General features: G+C 37.2%; 3 protein-coding genes across 11 annotated transcripts in view; all 3 read left to right on the top strand.

The window, feature by feature from the left end:
• tead3a (TEA domain family member 3 a) overlaps positions 1-8,375 on the top strand; it is a 44,503-nt gene extending 36,128 nt beyond the window's left edge. For all 8 annotated transcript variants that reach the window (XM_082145177.1, XM_082145179.1, XM_082145182.1 and 5 more), the window contains one exon: positions 5,226-8,375. In XM_082145177.1, coding sequence (XP_082001303.1) covers positions 5,226-5,339 — 114 coding nt within the window. In that variant the 3' untranslated portion in view covers positions 5,340-8,375. The remainder of the gene's footprint in view (positions 1-5,225) is intronic.
• A 2,001-nt stretch (positions 8,376-10,376) lies between these two features.
• On the top strand, positions 10,377-22,720 carry smpd2a (sphingomyelin phosphodiesterase 2a). 2 transcript variants are annotated; one of them, XM_082145185.1, is made up of 11 exons: positions 10,377-10,582; positions 10,889-10,968; positions 12,817-12,913; positions 13,085-13,161; positions 15,285-15,378; positions 17,226-17,315; positions 17,419-17,501; positions 17,576-17,708; positions 17,796-17,900; positions 18,690-18,828; positions 20,902-22,720. In XM_082145185.1, exons 1-11 carry the CDS (start codon positions 10,577-10,579, stop codon positions 21,297-21,299), a joined length of 1,302 nt encoding a protein of 433 aa, XP_082001311.1. In that variant the 5' UTR covers positions 10,377-10,576; the 3' UTR covers positions 21,300-22,720. The 2 variants fall into 2 exon arrangements, with proteins under 2 accessions (XP_082001311.1, XP_082001312.1); XM_082145186.1 differs by having other exon boundaries at positions 10,846-10,968.
• Positions 22,721-24,787: 2,067 nt separating this feature from the next.
• pkp1a (plakophilin 1a) overlaps positions 24,788-25,923 on the top strand; it is a 41,289-nt gene continuing 40,153 nt past the window's right edge. The window contains exon 1 of the mRNA XM_082145115.1: positions 24,788-25,069. Coding sequence (XP_082001241.1) covers positions 24,892-25,069 — 178 coding nt within the window. The 5' untranslated portion in view covers positions 24,788-24,891. The remainder of the gene's footprint in view (positions 25,070-25,923) is intronic.

Raw genomic sequence — 25,923 nt, 5'->3', positions numbered from 1 at the left:
GAAGGCTGGTCTTGTTGAAATGAGAGGCCTGTTGATCAAATCATCCCAGTCTCATCAGCTGGACTGAAAGAAGTTTCAGTGCTCTTAGGAAACTGAAAACATGGCTCAGAGGTCACAAGTGACACGACAGTATTGCTGTGTGTCGTGTCCAACAGGACAAACTGGACAGTATTGATGTGAAACATATGCCAACAGTTCATTTCTGTTAAATGATTAGTTGACTTAGTTAAAAATGAAAATTCTGTCATCATTTACTCACTCTCGAGTTGTTTCAAACCAGTTTCTTTCTTCTGCTGAACACATAAGAAGATATTTTGAAGAATGTCGATAACCAGACAGTTGATGGTAGCCATTGACTTCCATAGTTTTTTTTTTTTCCTACTATGGAAGTCATTGGGGTCCATCCACTGTCTGGTTATCGACATTCTTCAAAATATATTCTTTTGTGTTCATCAGAAGAAAGAAATTCATACAGGATTGAAACAGTTTGAGGGTGAGTAAATGATTTTCATTTTGGGTGAACTATATCCCTTTAATGAAAGATGCAGACATGTGTTTGGCTTCTTCAAAAAGCAAGGAACAAGACAGTATTGCACTATTGCATTGCACTATGAGCGGAGTAAAGTTAAGTCTCTGTTAAACTGCCACCATGTCTTTATTAGTTATTTGTAACATTACAGAATTAATTAATTTACGTATTGTTAAGGTCAATATAGACTAAAAACCTTAATACATTATCCTATTAGTTTCCTGATTCCTCCACTTATTTAGCTTATTTATTTAGAAAATATATTTTCAATGGGCATATACGGCTGAAACAGGTAGCCTAGTGCATCATCCCAAATTTTTCAACATCAACATTTTAATATAATTATAGTCAAATATGGCCTTTAGAGAAATGTGTTTTTTTGAGGAGGGGGGTAGTGCACTATATAGGCCCCTGTGGCGCGGCCTAAGCTTTTGTCCTTAATGGCATTTTTTTCCTTACATTACTTTTACTTTTATACTTTAAGTAGTTTTGAAACCAGAACTTTTATACTTTTACTTGAGTAAAAAGCTTGAGTTGATACTTCAACTTCTACAGAAGTCTTTTTAAACCCTAGTATCTATACTTCTACTTGAGTAATGAATGTGAATACTTTTGACACCTCTGAATGAAATGAGCCTTTCACAACAGATAATGCTTTACAATGAACTCTGTTAGAGAGCTACATATGGCAGTTTATCTGTTCAATAAAATACCATACTCGCCTGTTGAGTAATACGTTTATTATGAGCTCTGTCGAGTTCTACTTTTGCAAGCAGAAGTTCCTTTGTTTTTTTTGGGAAGAAGGATTGAGGGTGTATTGAACAAAAAAAGTTACACAGTGCACCTTTAAGATTGGGCCACTTCCAATTCATGAGTGTGATTTTGAATTGAACTGGCCACATTCCACAAAGGACGTTGAATCAGAAAAGAAGGATAAATAATTTACCTAATCACTGCAAACATATTCAACAGAGGAATTTACAAGCCACACTACATAAATAATTATTTATTTATTTATAAATATATTTAAAAAAAATATTTATTTAGACTAATTCCTGTTTATTTCATGATATATGTAAAATGTTTTTTTTATTATTTGACACTACTGTCAAAAGTTTCCTTTCGATGGAACTCGACACTGCATCACGCCCCCCTGTGAATTTACACCAGTCTATTGGCTGACAGCAGTCCAACGACGTCACATGGACAGCCTGAGCGTACAAAAGGCTTGTATTACATGCCAACTGCTTCGTTGTCTTCAGGAAGCCGCTTTGTTTGTGTGTGTGTGTGAAGATAAGAGCTCTGTTCTTGCTTGATTTGCTCTCGAGGGATAGATTCGAGTGTTTGATTGGTGCGCGTTTGGCTTTCGAGGGAGTTGGATGCTCTCATAGCGATGCATTTGCAGTATAAAGCTCTGTTCTTGCTTGATTCTCTCTCAAAGGGAGGAGGCAGTGAGGGAGCTCTTCTCTCGCTTGGCTCTTTTCTTTAGAGATGACAGTCAAGTGTCTGCACACGAATCCACCCATTCTCCACTCAGCAGCGCTGCCAGAGTGTGGTGTTGGGGTCTGCCTTCATGGACCCGCAGGTGTTTTCCAATGAAGGAGTTAACGAGGTAGATCGTGCTTTATTCATCTCTGTCACCCTCTCTAGGTTTCTGGGCTTGGAGATTACAGCAGACACAGATTATGTCTGCTCTAACATCCTGCTTTTGCAGGGGCTGAGGTCAGAGCAAGAGCGTGGAGTCGCGGTGAGATGATGTGATCTGCTATTTTATCTGGTCCAGAGCAATGCTGTTGTTTGTATGCTCCTCCGGAGCTCAAGTCCAGAGAATGGACTAACGTTAAGTGAGAGTGTAAAGTCATGGTGAGATGAGGCGATCCGCTTTCTTATATGGTCCAGAGTAGTGCTGTTGTTCAGCATGCGCTCTGATGTAAGGTCTGCTGAAGGCCGCTGAAGCTGTTGGTCACAGTGAGATGATGCAACCCGTTCACTTTTAACAAGAGGGGTTGTTAGGCAGAATGTGGTGTTTTCCAATGGTTTGCGAGGAGTAATGGAATGACAGAGCACTTTGGCCAGAGGTAGATATGCATTTACACCTCCTTGCTAGAGCTGTAGGAATGGGCAACCATCAGCCAATGAGGGCCACTTGGCAGAAAGTAGTTGAGAGAGGTGCTACGGCGCCCCACTCTCTTAGTAGCCCCTTCCGGTTTACACTGGAGGTAGTAGCTTGATGGGAATACGTTGGCTCATTTCTTCTGACAAGTAGAGCTCTTCCCTATGGGTTCGGTGGTAAAAGTCTTTCAGCGATAGTGAACTTCAGAGAAAGAAGTGGTTGTTATCAGCTTGAGCGTCCCTCTTTCTCTGTGGCTCCCTCCAGCTGATGGAGGTAGCAGGTGTTAACTAGCTTCTTTGATGATCGGAGATGTAGAGAATGAGAGTGTAGCACTGCCATAGGCACTCTACTCTCAGTGCTTCCTTGCCAGATCTCTTGAAAGCACTGTTTCTCCTTATTGCTATTTCTCCTTCAGGAGGACTGAGGGTAGAGCAGACTGCTCTCTCCTGAGGCCTCTTCTAGTCTTTAAGGAATGGGTTGCTTAATTATATGCTCCCTTCACTTAGGTTGCCTTTTAGATGAGGAGAGCTTGAAAGCTGAGATTGAGTATGGAAACTTCACTCTCTCACTTTTTGTCTTCTGCAAATGATCATATTGGGTATTGAAGTAGGATTATGCTCCCTGTAATTGGGTTGATCCCAATCTCCAGGTTACTCTAAGGTCGGAGCAAAGCTTTGCGGAAAAGTTTGTATCACAGTTGACTCTCCATTTCATCAATCTGGATATTCTTGGAAGCTGGTGAATTCTCCCTTAGGCTCCCTTCAGGTCTGGAAGGATTATATGTAGAGTTGCTGTGAGCGACTGATCACCTGGTTCAGCTGCCAGATGTAGGACTATGGAATTATCTGAGGCTATGTCTATAGTCTGCCCTGTTAGCTCCGCTGTTAGGGGCTCTGGGCTGTCCTGTAGCTGTGGCTCAGACTGGTCTAATGCGGTAGTCCCCTTTTCAGAAACGATTGGGCATGGACGTTTCAGGGCTTTTTTCCTAGCGCCTATAACACTGAGCCTTCTAGAGAGCAAGGATGTGGTGTCACAGGATGTGTTCTGATTGGTTGCTGATGCATTTAGGTTACTGTGGGTCAAGGTCCATCAAATCCTTCAGTGCTTAAGTCTGACAAGATTGTGCTTGCCGACATTCAAAGCGTCACCGTGGCGTAATGGGTATTACCATCCCCATAGCATCAACAACTGACGCAGTGTCAAATTCCCTCGAAATGTCTTAAGCCAGGTTCAGACTGCCAGTCCTAATCCGATTTTTGAGCATATCCGATTGGAATTCGATCATTCAACCATCTGAACAGTTGCGATACACAATGTGGACAGTCAATCATTTAGATTTGAATCAGATTTTGACTGACAATGTGAACATAGCCTTAGGGTTCCGTATGTAACCCCACTTCCCTGAGAAGGGAATGACACGCTGCGTTCTGTTGCCATGCTTCTTGTTTTCCTGTGCGTCTTCCTTCAAACAATTCAAATCTGAGGACTTGTAATGCAGGCATTCTTTTATAAGCTCACGGGCTCCATGTGACGTCGTCGAACTGCCGATGGCCAATAGATTTCACATGTGCTTCAGACACCGTCCCCATAGCATTAGCAACTGATGCACAGTCTAGTTCCCTTCTTAGGGACCTTAACCCGAAGACGTTTGTTATCAGTATGATTTTTTTTTTAAGAAATAGTTTTATTCAGCAAGGACACATTAAATTTATCCAACATGACTGTGAAGACTTTTACATTGTTAGAAAATACTTTTGTTTCAAACAGTCTGTTCCATTAAACTTTCTATTCATCAAAGAATCCCTTAAAGAAACGTTTCTCACAGTTGCCACAAATATTTTAAGCAGCACGACTGTTTTCAACATTGATAATTATAAGAAATGTTTCTTGATCATCAAATCATCATATTAGAATGATTTCTAGAGGATCATGTGACACAAAGACTGGAGTAATGATGCTGAAAATTCAGCTTTGCGTCACAGGAATAAATTAAATTTTATAATATGTTCAAATAGAAAACCGTTATTTTAAATTGTAATAATATTTCACAATATTATTGTTTTTACTGTATTTTTTATCATATAAATGTATTTAAAAATCTTACCATCCCCAAAATTTTTAACGGTAGTTTATTTGTAAGCTCAGTACTGTCAAAACACAGCTATCAAAAAAGATTTTGTTTTTTCTACTGAACACCAAAAAAACTAAAAAACATGTTACATTCTTATCAATATTGAATCAATAAGAATTTTTGTATGTAATGATGTTTGTCTCATTTTTTTTCTTATTTTCAAAATGAATTTTTTTTTTTACAATACACTTGCTACTTCAATTCAAATTTAAATAAGGCACCGAATTTGACTTCAAAAACATTATTAACGGTGAGTTGTATGTGTACAGTATTGATTAAAAATGTAAATCAGAAAGAAAAAACAGAATCCAATGAAAGTCATTTATCATTATGGTTGTAATACAGTAAAAATACAAATTTATTTCCAAGTGTATGTCATGCTTTCATTAAAGTTAGTGTTACTATATAGTCTTCTACTACAGTTTTCCCTAAAGTGTTTTTCTCCTCCCCAGGTTGTCACAAACAGAGACACACAAGAGACTTTGCTTTGCATTGCGTTTGTGTTTGAGGTGTCTACGAGTGACCACGGAGCACAGTATCACGTTTACAGACTCGTCAAGGACTGAATGACCGCTGTGCCCAAACACCTCCAGACGCTGGTCATCGAATACGTACGAACAAAAAGAGGAAAAGAAAATTAGACAAACCTGAAGCTCATAAACACAATCATGGACAAAACACAAACCAGGATCCTCTGCACTAGGTTGTGTTGTATATTTAGTCGTGTTCCTTAAAAGGAAAAGAAAATGTACTTTCAGGGATAATTCTATTTCTTCCTTTTTGCTTACCGTTTTTGTGAGAGGAGAGGTTTTGGAAATCTGTGGTGGGTTTATTCTGATTATGACCCTTGTCATGTTTATGGTACTAGACTCTGAAGGCACAAAGGTCTTTTTAAAAGTGATCGTAAGCGAATTGGAAAGGAATGCTGGTTAATACAAGTCTTTCTCTAATCAGGAACTTTGTGATAGCATATGTTTGTTCTGACTGTCCTTTTTTCACAATCTTTGGTTTAGACACAGAAGCATGCTACCTCTGACCTTTGATCGGGGTTCAGATTGTGCTCAGGAGGATGAGAAAGTCTTGGAAATAGGAATTTTTTTAATTGGAAAAGACACTGAATGTTTGTTGTGATGGAAAGCGCAAGTTACATGAATGTTACACACTTTTGCAAGTTTTGCTCTCTATTTGGCTTGATTTTCTGTTTTGGAAAGTGCAAATGTGTGAGTTATTTCTACCTCCTGTTGTTACACGAAGTGCGTTTGGAGCATTTTTACTGCAGAGTTTTGGTTTAAAAATGGAAGCTTGTTTCTGCCATGGAATAAAAAAAGGTAATTGCAACATTTTATCTCACAATTCTGAGATAAAAAGTCACAATTATAAGATATAAACTCATAATTGTGAGGAAAAAGTTAGAATTGTGAGAGATAAACTCATAATTGTGAGGAAAAATTCAGAATTGTGAGGCATAACACAATTTCGAGGAAAATGTCTGAATTAAGCAACATATACTCAAAGTCAGAATTGGGATCTCACAATTGCGAGAAAAAAATGGACAAGTCTGAATTGTGAGATATACTCGAATTTGTGAGAAAAAAGTCTGAATTGCAGCATGTAAATTGTTCACAAGAAAAAAGTTAGAACTGTGATAAGAAAAAGTCTGAATTGTGAGATGTAGACTCGCTTTTACGAGAAAAAGTCAGAATTGTGAGATATAGCCTAATCTCACATTTGTGAGAAACAAAAAAATGGAAAATTCAGAATTGTGAGATATAAAGTCGCATTTGTGAGGAAAAAGTCTGAATTGCGGCATGTAAATTCACAATTGTGAGAAAAAAGTTAGAACTGTGATAACTCAAAATTGCGAGAAAAAGTCAGAATTATGATAATTTACAATTAAAAAAGTCTGAATTGTGAGTTATAGACTCGCTTTTGCGAGAAAAAGTCAGAATTGCGAGAATTTTTTTTTATTCTGAATTGTAAGATATAAACTCACAATCGTGAGTTTTTTTTGTTTTGTTTTTGTGAGAAAAATTACAATTGTGAGAATTGAAACTTATGGAACTGGAAAAAGTTTGAATCGTGATAACTCGCTTTTGCGAGGAAAAAAAAGTAGAAAAGTCTCAATTGTGAGATAAACACAACTGTGGATCTTTTTTTTTAATTGTGATTAAAAACTCACAATTGCGAGAAAAAAAAAAGTCAGAATTGTGAGATATAGACTCGCTTTTGCAAGGAAAAAGTCAAAATTATAAGATATAACTCACAATTGCAAAGAAAAAGTCTTGAATTGCGGCATATAAACGTACAATTGCAATCCAAAAGTTAGGATTGTGAGAAAAGTCACAATTACTTTTTTTCCCTCCTGGTGGAAACAAGCTTCCAGATAAAGCCATTTTGCCATAATGATTATTGTGAAAGACAGCACATATGCATGGTTTTACTCCATTGCCCTCATTTTGAGTGCCTTATCACTTTTGTGTCTACCTTCGCCATACTGGCGAGTAAGCAGGAAAATTCAGTAGATCAGGTTACATAGTCCAAAGCAAAAGGGCAGATTCACTATTTTATAGCAAGACAAAACAAATCTCAGCATGTAACACTTGCTTTTAATTTCTCAGTGTTTTTCATATAAGAACTTTATGCTAATTACATCATCGCCAAAGCAATTACACTTAACTAGGTGCTTGAGTATTTTCCTAACAAAAACATTGTATTTTAATGTAAAACTGTAACACATTTTTGAGTGTGGTAAGGCATGTCATTGGTCAACAGGGGATTTTGAACAGCACAAAGTGAAATTAACATTTAATTCCATATCAAAATGTGCAATAAGATCCGGGCTATTCCGATCCACGTGTTCTCAGGTTCTTTCAGTAATGTAGAAACACTCTAGGTTTGGAATGTTAGCATATACAGTATGAGGATTCAATACTCTTTTTATTGTTTATGATCCACACGTGGCTTCCAGCTTGGTGTTGATTTTTTTTAATCGATTTTTATTTCGGTTTTTTTTAAACCCGCAATCACCTTCAGTGGTTAGTACATATGATTTTAAAGACGAGCGCCTTGACACTGCGTCGGACGTAATCAGTGACAATCATCTGATTATTTATGGCATCATATTTTGGTACATTTGTATGCATTATGAAGAGCACATGTTGCATAAAAAGGACTGTTTATTTAGTTGTACATTGAAGACTAATCTGTAATATCTTAACCAAAGAATCGAATGTGAACAGCATCCCCCTCAGAACCCAGTCTTGCCTTATTGTGTGCTTCATGTCTTCTACGACATTTTAAAAGAAAAAAAATCATGCTTCTGTGTGAGAGTGTGTATTTGTGCACTTGAGTGCATATCTGTGTGTTTGTGTGTGTGAGAGAAAAAAAAAATTGAAATAATTTTGAAATTCTACAATGTATATTTTAAGAATGTTACAGGAAAGGTTTTTATGTCTATTCTTTTTTTCATCTTTATTTTTATTTGTTTTTTGCTTTGTTCCAATATAATTTTTGTTCTGGTTAATATTAAATAAGGGTTGTAACGTCTACAGTGTTTCATGTATTTGCCAATTAAAGTGACATTGGAGCCCTGGAAGCTAAAATCTCATCATTAAATCCAACAAAAAACACAGTTTACACTATAGTGTAATGATATCATTATGATAATCAATACTGGGCAACAGATGTGACTATATATAATTACACTACTCTTAATGGGGTCACATTTTAATTGTGTGTATACATTGGGGAAAAACATAAATGCTAACATCATTATTAACTGGTTTGATTCATAAATTGAATAAAACCGAGTAAAAATTGCTCTTAAAGGTAACAATTGATGTTTTTTACAGTGTACTTACTGGGGAATAATATGTATTTTGTGTAAATTATTAATATCAAATATAAAAAAAAAAAAATATATATATATATATATATATATATATATATAAATATATTTTTTCATTTTATTATAAAATATTATTAACTCGTCTCTATCTCTAGGTCATGTATTAAGACCGTTCAAGCTGGCAGTTAAGCCTCTCATTAAGAAACCACAACTAGACCCAAATGAATTAGCAAATTAAAGATCCATTTCAGATCTTCCATTTATGACTTAAATACTAAAAAGTTGTATCCGCTCTGTGTCGAGATAATTATATCTATGAAAAATGTCAGTCTCGGTTCAGACCCCATCATAGCACAGAAACTGTGCTCGTTAAAATTACAAATGACTTTCTTCTTGCCTCTGACCAAGTCTGTATCTCAATACTAGTTTAACTTGATCGTAGTGCTGCGTTCGACACTATAGATCATAAAATACTCTTAGATCAACTACAAAATTACACTGGTATTCAGGGACAGGCATTTGAATACATTTGATTTAGATTGTACCTATCAAACCGTTACCATTTTGTTTATTTAAATGGGGAAAAATCTAAGATAATGTCAGTAAATTATGGAGTGCCACAAGGATCTGTGTTAGGACCTCTGCTATTTTCAATACATATGCTGCCACTTGTTATAATTATAAGAAAACATGGAATTAGTATCCACTGTTATGCCAATGATACTCAGTTATATATTTCATCCAAACCAGATGAAATCTCTAAACTATCCAAGTTGACAGAGTTTGTTAAAGATATACAATACTGGATGACCTGTCTGAGATAAGACTGAGATATTACTTATTGGACCAAAAACCTGTACGCAGAATCTCTTAGAATTTGCATTTAGAAGGATTTCCTGTTACTTGATCCCCTACAGTTAAAGACCTGGGTGTTATATTAGACAGCAGCTTGTCCTAACAAGACTGCGTTTTGACAAAGATTTTGAGTTAGATTATGGCAGGCACTTCCAGATTGGGCAAGTTCCACTCAAAAAGACTGAAACAAATAATTTAAAATCATAAGGTTGTGCTACAAATAGGCCCAATTCTTGTCCGTCAGTCAGTTTGACTGTACATTTTCCTTCATGTTCTCATGTTCAGACTTCAAGAGAATAAGGTAACGCTTGGTAATTTAATGTGACGTGATGACAAGATTTGTTCTCCTCAAATCCTCACGTCTCTTTCCAGGTTTTGTTTTCACACGGGTGCTTTAATATGTAATTGTCTCCTTTTTACTTCTTATTCTTATAGCAGTGTTTACTGGAATGTTTCTAAAGCAAGTAAATACAAGATTTATTTTATGTTAAAATGATGGAAATCAATGAAATATCATCACTCAATGTTCCAGCTAATGTGTTATATAATACAGACATATAGGCCTATACAGTGATGCTAAACAAGTCCATGCGGAAATAATCAAGCTTTTGGGGATATTCATGCTATTGTACTAGTAATTTGTTAATGCTTTTTACACTTTTAAATGCACTTTTAATGTTAGATGGTGAAGAATGAGTAGAATAATGTAATTTCATTGTTCCAATTTTTTTTATTATTGCGTTCATAGAGCGAACCTTTCACTGCTTGTTTACAGTTTAACAAAAGTTACTCCCATAATTCGCGCAAAGCGTCATGTGGCGTAGGAAAAAGGTGTATGGCTGAGAAAATACGGGATTAAATGAGTTAACTACATTACCCACAATGCACGCGGGTATTTACAGTATGTCATGCGCACGGGCTATGTTGTGCTGTGTAATGTTAGGTGATACACTAGATACAGTGGAGGTCATTTGACGGGACGATGATGATTATCGACCCCTCAATGCGAGAATACGGTGACGCGCTCGGAAAGGGAGCTCGCTTGCGGCGAGCGCGAGGCGACTGTAGTGCGCGCGGAGCATCGATCTGAGTGGCAGTCCCATGCAGGTATTTACATGACTAAAGAGAGAGTAGCTTATAAAGTAAGCTTAACACCATTTTGGTGAAGCTATTGTAGGTGTATAACCCATTAGATAACATAGATCAATATAAAATACGATTGTAAATACTTTTAATAAATGAATAAACAGTAGGGTTTCAAATGTCACTGAGTTTGGCTGCTTTGTGGATTAGTTTAAGCTCCGCCCCCAGTGTGAGTGTGTGTGTGTGTGTGTGTGTGTGTGTGTGTGTGTGTGTGTGTGTGTGTGCAGTACACTGGGCTTTAAAGCGCACTCAAATGACTCTCGCTCCCAGGAGCCGGTGAAGCCTGAGCTGCGCGGAACCATGACAACAGAGCGGCCCTCCAGACTGCGCGTGTTCTCTCTCAACTGCTGGTGAGCGACACGATGATGCTTCCGCGTCGAAATGACGCGCTTATATATATATATATATATATATTGCTGTTCCTGCGCTGCGGAACAATGTTCACTTCTTTAGCCTAAATGGGTCAGAAATGTAGCTCGCTGTGTTTATTTATTTATTATCTACTTCAAACCTGCGTTTTGCACTTAGACGTGTGCAACAAACTCATAAAATAGTATTCGTAAGCAAATACATGCATATTTAAATATTAATGTATTTGCTTACGAATATTGTATGAGTTTGTTGCGCAAGTCTAAGTGCAAAACGCAGGTTTGAAGTAAGTTAGGCTAGATAATGTAGTAATTTTATTTGGTAATTGAGTATTTTTCGTTCATATTTGAAATGTAACAATATATAGCCTATATATTATTATTATTTTATTTTATTTTTTGTCATAAGCCATATTTCATCAATCTGCATTCATGTGTATTTGGTGATGTTGGCCTACAAGTCGATTTAACTATAGGAAAGTAAATTGAAGTGTTCTGTATTTCATTTGAATAGAGTTTTTTTGAAGGAGTTTGTAAATGTGATGTGCATTTGATATTTTTTGTTGTTGTTGGATTTTTTCATTCATTCACAGTTGTTTCTGAGCTTTAGCAACATAATACAATCTCATTTTCCTATTCAAGCATTTTTCCAGGCCTTGAAATGTCACAGAAATGAATAAAATCGTAAAAAGTAATGGATACTTTTGTTTTCGGGAACACTTTGCAATTAGTTTACATTTGTTATAAAACTTAACTAACATTAGCTAACAATGACATTTCTCACAGTATGTATTAATCTTTAGCGTTAGTTAATAAAAATACAACAGTTCATTGTTAATAACTCAAAATAATATTAACAGATGCAACTTTTGATTTTAATAATTCAATTCAATTCAGCTTTATTTCCAGACTCAAGGTCCATTAAAAACTTACAACAACCTACACAAAATTACATACAATACAAAACATTTAAAATAGACAATTAAGCCAATACTTTCTCTGCGACATTTGCCTCATACTTTAATAATGTATTAGTAAATGTTAAAATGAACATAAAATTGGACTAATAAATGCTGTATAATTATTTGTCATTGTTAGTTCATGTTAACTAATATAGTTAAATAATGTTAACAAATGGAACCTTATTGTAAAGTGTTGACATTTTTATCTAGTTATGTTCAGCTTAAAAAAAAAAATTATGGTTATAATCTGCTCTCTTATAAAAATCCTTAGGACACGTTGTAAGAGATCAGAAAATATTTGCATTGTACGCACTTATGAAAAACCTTTATTAAATATCTCTATTATTCTACCATCTAGACCAAGACATTTACTGATCTACTCATCTTTGAGACATATATATGTATATATATATATATATATATATATATATATATATATATATATATATATATATATATATATATATATGTTGTTAGTGTGAAGGGTAAAGAAGCACATGAGCGGTCACATGACATAACGTGTGTGTGTGTGTGTGTGTGTGTGTGTGTGTGTGTGGGTGTGTGTGGGCCTCCCGCTCTGCTGATACCAGCACTGTCAGCACCATGTTCCAGAACAACAGCCCAATCTTCACCAAAGGCGCATTAATGCAGATTGTTACTGTACAGCTGAGACAGAAAATGTGGTTTTCCGTTCTTCCCCTGATTTAGATGACACATCACTTTATTAAAGCGTGCATGAAGCTGTGACCTGATGAGGTCAGCTGTGTTTAGAGGATAATGTCTGCATGTGTGTGCAGTTATGGAGGTTTTGTACTGTATGTGGGTTAGAGGTAGATCACAAGACTGACTGTGGTTTGATGTTTTTCAGGGGAATCCGATTCCTCAGTCAACACTGCGCGCAGCGGTATGAGATGATCGGGGAATTACTGGACCGAGAGCAGCACGACATCGCCCTGTTACAGGAAGTGGGTATCACTGTACACTTTTAACACACTTATCATCAAGGTTTTATTCAGCCCAGTGCCCTCGAGGCTTTAGCACTTCATTTCGCACTAATTTCCCACCAAAACTTACTACTACTACTACTACTACTTACTACTACTTTACTAATCTAGGTTTCTTTGACATTGTTTTAGGTATGGAGTGAAAAAGATTTCCTTTTCCTGAAGGGAAAGCTGTCCTCCTCTCATCCTTATACTCACTATTTCAAGAGGTCAGTTCACCTCACTATGACATGGAGGGACTTTGAATGTTGCTTTGTACTTCAAAGCGATTGGGATTTTGAAAGAGAGACTTTGAAACCTTCTGATCAGCGATCAAGCGGCTAGACGCTCTCGACCACATTCCAGAGTAATGCATAGAGATAAAAAAAGATCCTGGTGAAAAGGCGGGAAATAAAATACCCACATAAAAGGGATAGTTCACCCCCCCCCAAAAAAAAATTCTTCATGTCATTCCAAGCCTGTATGAGTTTCTTTCCTCTGTGGAAACACAAGCCAATGATAGCATTCTGTCAGGAATAGACCAACATTTCAGTTTTTATTTGCTAAAAACAAACTAACAAATTTGGTGTGTAACATTTGGTTACAAGACACACAAGAACCATTCTGCTTTCATTGTATGGAAAAAAGCAGGATGGACATTCTTCAAAAGTTCTTTAGAAAAAAATAGTGGCACATGGTTTTGGAACAACATGAATAAATAAATATGAATAAGTAAATAAATATGATTGTTTTTGGGTGAACTGCCCATTTAAAAGTACAGTAAGTGATTTCTGAGAAACACTGTTGAAAGTGGATTGGACCAAGCAGCACAACACACTTGTAGCCAATCAGCAGTAGGGGGTGTGTCCACTCATGATGGGGGACGAGAGAGAGTGAGTCAATCAGCAGTAGGGGGTGTGTTACTCATGATGGAGGAGGAGAGAGAGTGAGCCAATCAGCAGTAGGGGGCGTGTCCACTCATGATGGGGGACAAGAGAGAGTGAGTCAATCAGCAGTAGGGGGTGTGTTACTCATGATGGGGGAGGAGAGAGAGTGAGCCAATCAGCAGTAGGGGGTGTGTTACTCATGATGGAGGAGGAGAGAGAGTGAGCCAATCAGCAGTAGGGGGTGTGTTACTCATGATGGGGGAGGAGAGAGAGTGAGCCAATCAGCAGTAGGGGGTGTGTTACTCATGATGGAGGAGGAGAGAGAGTGAGCCAATCAGCAGTAGGGGGCGTGTCCACTCATGATGGGGGAGGAGAGAGAGTGAGCTAATCAGCAGTAGGGGGCGTGTCCACTCATGATGGGGGAGGAGAGAGAGTGAGCTAATCAGCAGTAGGGGGCGTGTCCACTCATGATGGGGGAGGAGAGAGAGTGAGCTAATCAGCAGTAGGGGGCGTGTCCACTCATGATGGGGGAGGAGAGAGAGTGAGCTAATCAGCAGTAGAGGGCGTGTCCACTCATGATGGGGGAGGAGAGAGAGTGAGCCGATCAGTAGTAGGGTAAGAAACGCTGTAGATAGCGAAATGGCTGAGAGACATTACAAAAGAGAAAAACTCTTCAAAAAGAGGAATTTCACTGGTTATGATCAGGCAAGAGGTTGATATTAGAAAAGCTTTCCAGTGCTAGAGACCTAAGCGGGAAGCCCTGAAAACAGACAGCGAGGTTGTGTTTTTTCTGCTCTATACGTGAGTAACATTGGTTTTGCTATGTTTCACATCATCAAGATATCCTGTTGTTATAATGTTAGCTATAGTTACAGGACAGTTTTGAGTGCTGTTGTTTGTTTGGAGCTGGTGTACTGCTGGCAACTTACAATGAACTCTTGCTTGTATATATTCTTGTGTGCTGAATGTAATTTGTTTTCTTCCTTGTCATTTGTTCGCCAACCTTGCTTTATTTTTCGCGAAGCTTTATTTTGCTTCACTTCAGCTATGATAAAGTGGGCGGAGCAATGAAGGGAGGGCTGTGTTTGTTTAAGTTGATAACAGTTTTTCTCAGAAATCTCTTTCTGCACCTTTAAGAAGTTTAAAGTCTTATTTTGAGATATCTGATTGAACATTCCATCATGAACTGAGTATCTTCAGTCGACCTTTATGCCTTATCCTTATCATTATGAGACAAGAAAAAAGCATTGATCTTATGACATGCAATCAATAAAGCTGAATTGGCAGAATTTGTAATCATTTAACTTATCTAGGAACCAGCACTACCGCAGTTCCTACTAATACTCAAAAATGAGTGCAGCTGCCTGCTTGCTGGTGTAAACACAGCTGAATGTGTGTATGCATAGATGAGAGATACCTAAAGGAAACTGTTATTTTGTATCTGATATGCTGTGTTGTGTTTCCAGTGGAGTCATTGGCAGTGGTCTTGCTGTCTTCTCCAAACACAGAATCCAGGACGCTCTGCTCTACCAGTACTCTCTCAATGGCTACCCATATATGGTAAGTTATTTCAGGATACTACTGTAGCTATATATACTGCCATCAGACATTTTTGCAAAATGATGCAAACTATAATTGACTTTTTGTCCTAGGTACTGATTTCTAAAATACTGTAGCTGTGCTAGTTTAATTATCTCATTGTGCTTTATAATATTTTTTCAAGTTCTCTCATATAGCTCATATAACTCTGCATTCTCTTTCTTCTCACATAAAAACCCCTCAACATTAATAGTTCATGACCATTTATTTGCTTAATTGTTGTGTAATACGTCTCCATGTTGGGGTTCTGATCACCCTGTCGAGGTTTATTTTATGATAGTGAGCTAAGAAGCTGACTGAACATTATTGCTTTTGAAAAACTGGGCATCATACGCTAAATGACTGAGGATCACACACTACCAGACTTTCAAGTTGTTAGGAACAAAATAAACTAATTCAGAAAAACGTGCCTCGTTGCTAGGAGAAGACGAGTGACAAATGACAACAATATAGCCGAAATCGCATACTATAAAACATTTGGTTTGAAACTTACTTTGCGACCGTTAAAAAAAAGTATGTTCTGTACAGTATGAATGTGTGTTGTAGGAATGAAATTCGGACGTACTACATCCGCCATGTTGTTACTGTAATGTGACCTTCCAGCATCAGTTGCGTCGCTTCACTGCCATTCACAAATCCTCCCCCGTGGCCTTATGGGATAGTAAAGTGTCCATCGTATGCACACTTCAGAATCTCGCAGAGTTGGATGATGTGAACGCTGTTTTCCGAATTCGGGTGCACACCTACGGCTCATATGAAGTCCTGTATATACGGTGCGCTGCTGCTGAACTCAATCGTACTAAATCGGCAAAGTGAACCGCTATTGATGACGGATGATTCGATAAATCTGTGTTTGTGTGTGTTCTCACTCACTTTCTTGACAAGAGTGACTGACGCACTGCAAGCAGAGAGAATGTATAGTGCACTTGTAGTGTACTTTTAATTTTAGGGCATCGGGTCATTTTGACCCGCGAGGGAAAGATGTGTTACAAAGTGTGACTAGACGTGTAACCTTTAATATTAATGAAATAAAAGGCAAGTACACTTTCATGATTGTTTCTTAACACACTTAAGTACACTTTTAAAAATGTAACTTTGTAATAATGTCAAATTAAAAGCTTTGGTAACACTTTATTTTACAGTGTCCTTGTTACACATGGTACATGTATTTACTGTAGTAATAACCATAAATTATGCATAATTACATGCAACTACCACCCTAAAACAAACCCTAAAGTTACCCTATAGTAAGTATGTAGTTAATTATTATTACACAGTACTTAAATATATAATTACATTGGTTACACTTTATTTTAAGGTGTCCTTGTTACAAAGTTTGACATTAAAGTACATTTAAAATCATTATGTTTTAATAGTCTTCTGTCGTGCTTTAAATAAGTACACTTATTTTAATATGTTTACTAACATACTAAAGCACATGTAAAGTACATGATTATAATTTTAACTGTAGTGTGTTATTCATTATTACATTTAAAGTTAATATATTTTAAATGTACTAAATTACATTTACTCATTACAAATGTGTTACAAAATTAAATGCATGACATACAAGTTACAATAGAAATTAAGTTAATCATAATTAGTTCACCATAAATCCTTGTCAGTGCATTCAGCAGTAACTTTAACCATATTTTTCAAAGAAAATACAAGTTATTATGAAATTACATATAAAGATGTATGTAGATGAATCTGATATGTGTTTTGTTTCTTTATACTGATGGTACAATGATTCATGTAACAACTTTCTAGCTTGAAGAATTACATATATGTGTGTGTGTTCATCTCAGGTGCGTCATGGCGACTGGTTTGGAGGCAAAGCAGTTGGACTGGTCATTGTTGAGGTTTTTGGGTTAAAGGCTCACGTCTATGTTACCCATGTAAGTCACAGTCTCTAAAGTCTGATCTGGCTTTGTGTTGTTCATGCTCAGTCGAGTAACTGGAGACGATGCACCTTTAGTAATGACACTGCTTTGCTCTCAGTTGCATGCGGAGTACTCCAGGGCTCAAGATGAATACCTGCCCCACAGAATAGTGCAGTCCTGGGAACTACTGCAGTTTGTGCGGTAAGAGAAAGTGCGTTTTCTAGAGAAAAGAGGTCACATTCCTTCAGGAAACTCATATCGTATGGCTTCTTTAGCCACACGTCCTGTGGAGCAGACCTGGTGATCCTGGGAGGGGATCTGAACATGCACCCTCAGGACCTTGGGAACCGTCTCCTTAGATCCCACACTGGCCTCAGAGACTGCTATACTGAGACAGACATGTTTGATGTGAGCGCACTTCCTTTCACATGTGTATTCAGTTTGTTTGTGTGTCCTGCTTTTCTCTGAAGCATCACTTTCTGTTGCTCTCGGCAGGGCTGTGAAGACGGACACACGCTGATAGCAGACAATCACTTCACAAAGAAGCAGGATCTCATTCCTTTTGAGAAGGGCATCAGGATTGACTACATTCTCATCAAGGTAAATTCATCTCAAACAATAATCTTATAATATTATATATTATAAATCAACTTCCCCACCAGCTTACCAGTTACGAGCCACCACCAGAATTTTTTATTATTTTGAAAAAAATGATATATATCATTATATATATTATATTATATATATATATATATATATATATCAAAAGAAAGAACAGACCCTCTGCTTTTGGGGTAAAAAAAAAGTATATATATATATATATACATTTATTTAGCGCTTTTCACAATACACATCGTTTAAAGCAGCTTTACAGAAAATGAATGAGTCCACATTACAATTTAGAGTGTTCTGTTATCTGGTAACTGTCTAAGTTATTTATTTCAGAAATGTACATATACAAATCACATTTAGCTAAAAATGTATTAATTTAAACAATGTAATAATTTAAGGCAGAAACAATGAGCTCATTGAAGTAATGAATACTTGTTTGCTAACGAAAATTTGTAGCATACGTGCATGTTGATTCAGAGTTTGTGATAGATATAATAGAAAACAGCTATTTTAATGTGTAATAATATTTCAAAATATTACTGTTTTTACTGTATTTTTGATGAAATAAATTTCAAAAACATAAAACATTTTTTTACCAACCACAAAGTTTTGAAAGTTTAATGTATAATATATAATATATTTTATATATATAAATCTGTCCTTATTTACTTTTTTGTTGCTTTACTCTGTGAAACAAAATAGGAGATGTTAAATAAAGTATTCATGCTTGCTCTTCCATATAACATTTTTAACATTAGTCTTCTTCTTCTTGTGAAGGGCTCCCACAGAGTGAACATGAAATGTGAGTCCCTGTCCACTACCAAGGGTTCAGTGGCTGATAAACCCTTCCCGTACTCTGACCACGAGGCCCTGACCGCTGACCTGAGCCTTCTGCGGACACAGGACAGCAGGAACGGTGAGTACAGAACCTCCCGAGGGATCGTTTCAGGAAACCCTGCTGTAGTGCGGGTTATATGCACACCTCTAACTCTCATGACGAGATGGCGTGATATTGTACAGCTTGAATCGTAGGAGAACATGCGACTTCTATAGTTTTCTTTCCCCAATTATAATCATAGTGAGTTTAGGGGTGGCTGATTACTTTTATGCTGGAGTCATTCAGTAATAACAGTAATATTGTGAAATATTATTATCATTCAAAATAACTGTTTTCTAGTTTAATATATTGTAAAATGTAATTTATTCCTGTGATCAAAGCTGAATTTTCAGCATCATTACTCCAGTCTTCAGTGTCACATGATCCTTCAGAAATCATTCTGATATTATGATTTGATGCTTAAGAAACTTTTATTATTATTATCAATGTTGAAAACAGTCGTGCTGCTTCATGTTTTTGTGGAAACATGTGTTTTTGTGGATTCTTTGATGAATAGAAAGTTCAAAAGAAAAACATTTGAAATAGAAATCTTTGGTAACATTATTATAAATGTATTTACTGTCACTTTTGATCAATTTAATGCATCCTTGCCGAATAAAATCATTATTTAAAACAAACAACAATAACAAAAACATTCAATGTCCCCAAACTTTTGAACAGTAGTGTAGTTTTAGGTTGTACATTGTGTGTCATTTCTTATGATTTTACCATCTCACAAATGAGTATGGGTTCTTATGAGACCCGACTGACATCAGAAATGGCATTTTGGCATTATTTTGCCTTTCTGTTTAGGCGTGATGTGTTGGGGAAGTAAATATGGAAGCAGGGACAAAATGCCAATATATTTGTCATTACAGTAGCTACAATATGAATTTGATAACATTTGTGTGATTCTTCTGCACATCTTTCAGTCAAATACCATGTGATGGAAGACCTATATGAAAATTTTTAAGACAATTTACAATAAAATTACTTTCCTTTAATAGTTTACACTAACTTTTCTTTGTCCAATAACAAACAAGATTTCAGGGAGTCCTACAAAAAAGCGTTCCCAAAGCAGCATTCTGGTGGTGCACAGAGACATGCTGGTGACATTTACTCTGTGACAAAATTTGCATAAGGTACTGTAGATGGAGGTATTTTGTGTCAGCTGACAAAAAGGAATGTTGGAAAACTGGAATACAGGACTACCTACAGAATAGTGGATATGTGATTGTTATGAGAGTTATGGTATGTTGGTTTCACTGGTTTGAGGAGTGTTTGTGATGTATCACAGCAACCCATCTTTCCAATATACATAGTTGAATTATTGTGCATAATGAGGGCACTTTAAAGGGTTAGTTCACCCAAAAATGAAACTTATCCCATAATTTACTCACCCTCTAGCCATCTTAAGTGTATATGACTTACTTCCTTCAGCCAACAGAAACGGAGTTATATTAAAATAACCAGGCTCTTCTAAGCTTTACAATGAGATTTTTTGAAGCCCCAAAGCCATGCGTTTTTGTAAGAAAAATATCCATATTTATAACTATAATCACTGACGAGTCTAGTTCCGGCGTCGGGTCAGAGGTCACTCTTCTGCCAGAACTAGACTCGCATTGAAAACCCCTAAGAGACTTCTTTTAGAAACTAAACCAACCCCCAACTTTTGATGGGCAACCATATTGAAACAAACAACATACAGTGAAACCATGATATTGTAATTTCAATAAAAGCGAATTCTATGTAGAATAGACCTTATTCAGAACAGCGCCATGAGAGGAATGAAAGTGAGACTGTGAGGGATAGACTTACTCTGTTTTAAACGGCATCCGCTGTAAAATGCTGTGTAAAGCTCCTTGATCACTTATAACTTTCCACAGCTCATGTTTGGAGTTTTTGTTTTGTCTACTGAAATCTCTCGGAAATATATTTTTACTGTGTTTCGTCAGCAGAACAATCCCAAAACACATTAAATAACAGTACAACCCACTGAAGAGATGTGCCGTACATCTATCTCTCACAGCCTCTCTTTCATTCCCGTTGAAAATCAAAGGTGGCGCTGCAGTGAATAAGGTCTATTGAATGTTTTTATTGTGTATCCTCCAGCACTTCCTGTATCAGAGCGTATGGAGGTGGTCTCAGAGGCGCGTGCGGTGGTGAAGGAAGGCCTGTGTCTGACAGAAGCCCTGCGGGACAAAGCCTTGCATCTGATGTGCGGTGTTCTCCTGCTCCTGCTGCTGGCCTTCCTGCCCTGCCTGTGCCACTTCTCCTTCACCACCACAGGGTTTCTGGGAGCCGTGTGCATGGGCACACTCCTCTCTGGAGCTCTGCTCTACCTGCTCTTCACCACACACATCAAAGTCCTGAAAGAGACTGAAGACCAGATGCTGCTGACCTCAAACGAGCTCCACACTAAACTCACAGGATGTAGAGCGTCTGGATCTTCATCTTCCGATGGCTCTCCAGAGCTCCAGCCGTCGAGTTCCTTTAAACGGGAGGAATAAGGTTGACCCCTAAGGCCCTGTTTACAACTGGTGTTAAGATGCGCTTTGGTGGATCGGATCACAAGTAGACGAGGGAGACACATTCCCGTTCACACCTGGTGTTTTAATCCGTCTCTTTGTCCACTTTCAACCACTTCTGTCCTGAATTCTTCGAGGGGAGGGTCTATGGGCGGGGAAATGTATGTTTTTTTTCAGATCTTTCGATCTAACGCACAAAATAAGCTCACGCAATTTAAATTTAAATTAAATTAAATAATTTAATTACAGGGAGACAACGGGAAAACATACGGAGAGCATCAGCTTTAGTTTCTGCTCTGAGCCAAGAGCAGCCGAGCGTTGTGTGTTAGAAATCAGGAATGGTGAGAGAACATTGTGCTTGGTACGTTTTTCATCTCCAACCCAAACTTCGGTCTTCAGCCGACAAAGTTTAAATTCCGTCTGGCTAGTGTGCTTCCTACCCGATCTCACGGCAATTCGTACGAATTTTATGGTTGGTAGGCTACAAATGACCTAAACCTGACCCCGCCCCTAAACCTATCCGTCACTGGGGTTTAGCCAGCTTTTACTCACTCGTACAACGTATGAATTAGCCAGCTTTTACTCACTCGTACAACGTATGAATTAGCCAGCTTTTACTCACTCGTACAACGTATGAATTAGCCAGCTTTTACTCACTCGTACAACGTATGAATTAGCCACCTTTTATTCACTCATACGAATTTGTACGAATTGGTTGTGAGATAACGTTGAGCGCTTCCCATAATGTTTACGCATTAGGTCAGTATTTGGAGAGGAGACGGTCTTTTGTGGCTGTTTGAACACATTCATCCACATGAGCGTTTACACTACGAAATCAATCCGGTCAAATGTGTTTTCAACTACCTCTGGAAGTGGTGGAAAGTGGACAAGCTCAAAATGTTTTAGACTCGACTACACCTGTATTTAGTGTCATTCACTTTTTCTCCGATCGACCAAAACGCATCTTAATACCAGGTGCAAACAGGGCCTGAGTGCTGGTCCGGGATCAGGTTACTGTACCTCAGTGTTACATAATAGCTATTAGGATATAACTTGAAGAGCTGACCCGAGATCAGTGCTCTGAGGCTATACCTACCTCAACTCAGTCAATGGAGGCATTAATTGTTACGGAGCTGCTGCTGTTTTGCATTTCGACAACTCAAAATCTGGAAGGCTTGAATGGAAAGCCCTGTTCGTTTTCACGAGGGCGAGTTATTCAGTTCTGTGCTTGTCACTGCTTGTAAAGACACTGCTTTCTGATATTTTAATGTAACTCGAAAGAGAAGATTTTTTTAATGGTTTCTTGTTAAAGTATTACTAGCGCCACATTTTAGGCAATTATGGACACCGTTTGAATGTCATTTCATCATAATCATGAATAAATAAATCACTATTCTAAAGCATTTTCATATTTACTGTAGGGTGTTTTAAATAATTATCTATCTTTCCACAAGATAGTGCTGTTGCTCTTGTGTGTAAGAACACAAATGGGCCAACTTAAGCAGACAACTTCTTCTTAACCCTAAATTCTAAAACATACATTTTAAGCCATTGTTATGACATTGAATTCGGGTAGCACTTTATTTTACAGTCCTGTTTCGCATGAACATACTATGTACTTATTATAATAATTTCAATAACTGGTTAATAACTAGGTATTAACCCTGAACCTACACCTAAACCTTTCCTTAACCCATGTAGTTACATTATATTACCAGTAATTTCGTGGGTAAATACACTGTAAGTGCACGTACTGTGAAAGAAAGTGACACATAAATGTGTATAATGAAGTGAATATATCTCTGGTTTGTGGAACTAAAGAGTAAACAATACCAATTAAGTTTCTAATTTTGTTTCTGTTTGCTGTGGTTAACAAGCAATTTTTATTTTTAGCTTTAATTTGGTTCCAGTGGAAGTCTAAACTGGTTCCAGTGAAGATACAAACAGCAGCAACTTTTCCTTTCAATAAATTTGAAGGTAGTAAAAAGATAATGTGTTTTTTACTTAATAGTTGACAAATAACATATTTAGGTTAATATATTTTATACAATGTTATTTACATTATATATTTAATTATAAAATTATATAATATTACAAAGTACAAATATTCTGTCTCATTTAATATGAGGTTGTAAATCCACATGTAAGAGAATTATACACAAAAAGAGCATTGATATTGTTTTAGCTCTATAACTTATACTGCAGGCCACACTGATATTTTATTAACAAACCTATACAGACTTCAAAAGCAACTGGCTAAAGATTGTGGATTAGTAGGTCTTTACCATATTTAATGAGTAGTTTGGGAAACCATTGCCATAAGTAATATTAAAATGCAAATGAACGTCTTAACCCTTTTGTTAACAGCATGAGAAAGTAGTATTTTCGGGTGTGGCTGTAAAAGAAGGGATAATTATAATATGGAGTTCCAACACTTTTAAAGCTATGTGTGTGAGTCACGGAAGGTGAAGCACTGAAGCGTGTGCAGGACAGTTATCGTGTTGTTCTTCTGAGTGAATGTTTGGACTATTATTTGAAATCTGTCACTTAGGTGTGAAGACAGAGATTGAGCACTAAAAGATCTCTCATCATCCACACTGGAGCACGAGAACATTGCACAATCCAATATCCGCATGTCACTTTCTAATGAACACAACACAAGTCTTTCCATATAAATAGATGAGTAACAATTCCGAGACTCATTTCACACAGAGATTCCGGAAAATACACGGATAAAGTGACCCGGGTTCGTTTGATTTTGGTTCACTGCCAGTGATTTTCTGGAATCAAAGAGTGCGTTCACACACAACCCGTAAAAATCCCGTAATAATTTGGCGGGGGTCGAAATTTGCCACAACACCTGCATCTCTGCAGTGAAAGGGGCTATATTGACTATAGACTATAGACTATCAGATATTGAGCAGGACACTTCTAGATATTACTCTAAAACCAGGCATATGCAAACTTTTTGAACATGATGTTTAATGTAGCTACTTTCAGTTATTTATTTGCTTGTGAAATACAGGCATAGGCTACTGTATGCAAATATTAAGTAAAGCTTCATTGGTACAGAACAGAACTAGAGGTTTTTGGTAAAACATAATAAAAAAAAAAGATGTGAGAAATGTTTCAAATTCTATTGCAATGATTGCGGTCTCTTGCAAAAGACTTGCGCTCCCCCAAGAAGATAGATAGAGACAGTCAAACCAAAATGTATTCAGACACCTTCAACATCTCACAAATATATCTGTCTGAATATTTTTTGGTTGATAGATAGATAGATAGATAGATAGATAGATAGATAGATAGATAGATAGATAGATAGATGTGTGATGCTTGTGAACTACAATGGTGCTGTTAACAGGGTTACAGATGATTGACAGGTTTAAAAAGTGAATGTGGGCCTGTGATTGGCCAGCGGCTCGACAGCTCCAGTGGGCGTGGCCCAGGTGTGGTTGTTCCCCACAGAAGTGCACTCTGTCAGCCTACGCAGCCATACAGGTGTCCGTGTTGTTGGAAGACAGACAGCCTGTCGGGTTTAACCGAAGGTGCGAGCAGAAGCACTGAAGCAGCGATGGCTGCCGAACCGATTCACTCGGCTATGGTCCCCTCTTCGAGCGAGGACACCTCGCTGGTCCTGCCGTCCGACAAAAAAGAGCGCACGGGACAGCAGCGCGTGCTGGAGCAGGTGAAAAGCATCAAGAGAAGCAAGTCGAAGATGGTCAAGAGTTCCTCCTTTCCGTCGCCAACAAGTAAGTGTGCTGTTTATTTGCACAAATGCATAAAGAAAGCCAATAAGACAAGATGAAACAAAGCTCACAGCTTTAATAGTAAGGTCCTCACTTTACAGTAAGGTCCCGTTTGTAAACATTAGTTAACTGCATTAGTTAACATGAACTAACAATGATATACTTATTCATGGTTAATTTCAACACTTACTAATACATCATTAAAATGAAAAGTTGTTAAAATCTGTTAGTATTATTTAATAGAGCTGAGTTATCTTGAACGAAAAAAAAAAAAACTAAATAATCTTCACTAGCTAACCTGCATGTTTGTCTGGCAGTATCGTATTACTGTGAAACTGAGAAAAGAAAATAATTTTACTAGAATTTTTAAGAACTGAGAAAAGAAATTACTGTGTTTGACCAATTGATTTGTCCAGTGTGTTTGACTTGACAAAATGTATAGTCATCTCAACTTTTGGGAGTAGGTAGATAAAAAAAAAAAAAAAGATTAAAAAAAGGCCAATGCAAAAATAAATTAAATATGAGTTTTTTTCCCGGATGAAAAAAAAAAAATTCATAAGCAAGTTGAAGCAGGTCTTTGGGGCAAAGCTGCATTCATTTGTAATTAATTTCACAAACACAATTCTTTGACAGGGGTGTGTCTCCAAATCTTCTGAGATAGAAGCCTATACCCATACAGTATTTCTGGGTTGATGCCCATAGGCACATTTTGCCCAAAATGCTGCAGTGTGTCGCACTGTAACATTAAATATTAGTTCTTACACAGTTAGGAATATTTACTGTGAAATCACATCCAGGTCATTGTCTCTTAACAAATTACTGCAAAAATAACCATTTCATCTATTGTGGAATATTAG

The sequence above is a fragment of the Leuciscus leuciscus genome, assembly GCF_965113295.1.
Source record: "Leuciscus leuciscus genome assembly, chromosome: 18".
Lineage (NCBI taxonomy): Eukaryota > Metazoa > Chordata > Actinopteri > Cypriniformes > Leuciscidae > Leuciscus > Leuciscus leuciscus.
This window is presented reverse-complemented; position numbering and strand designations above follow the sequence as displayed.

Excerpts from the sequence above, each read along its gene's own strand:
- smpd2a (XM_082145185.1), top strand. Across the intron at positions 13,162-15,284 it reads TATACTCACTATTTCAAGAG|TGGAGTCATTGGCAGTGGTC; the intron begins GTCAGTTCACCT and ends TTGTGTTTCCAG. Across the intron at positions 17,316-17,418 it reads CTCACGTCTATGTTACCCAT|TTGCATGCGGAGTACTCCAG; the intron begins GTAAGTCACAGT and ends CTTTGCTCTCAG.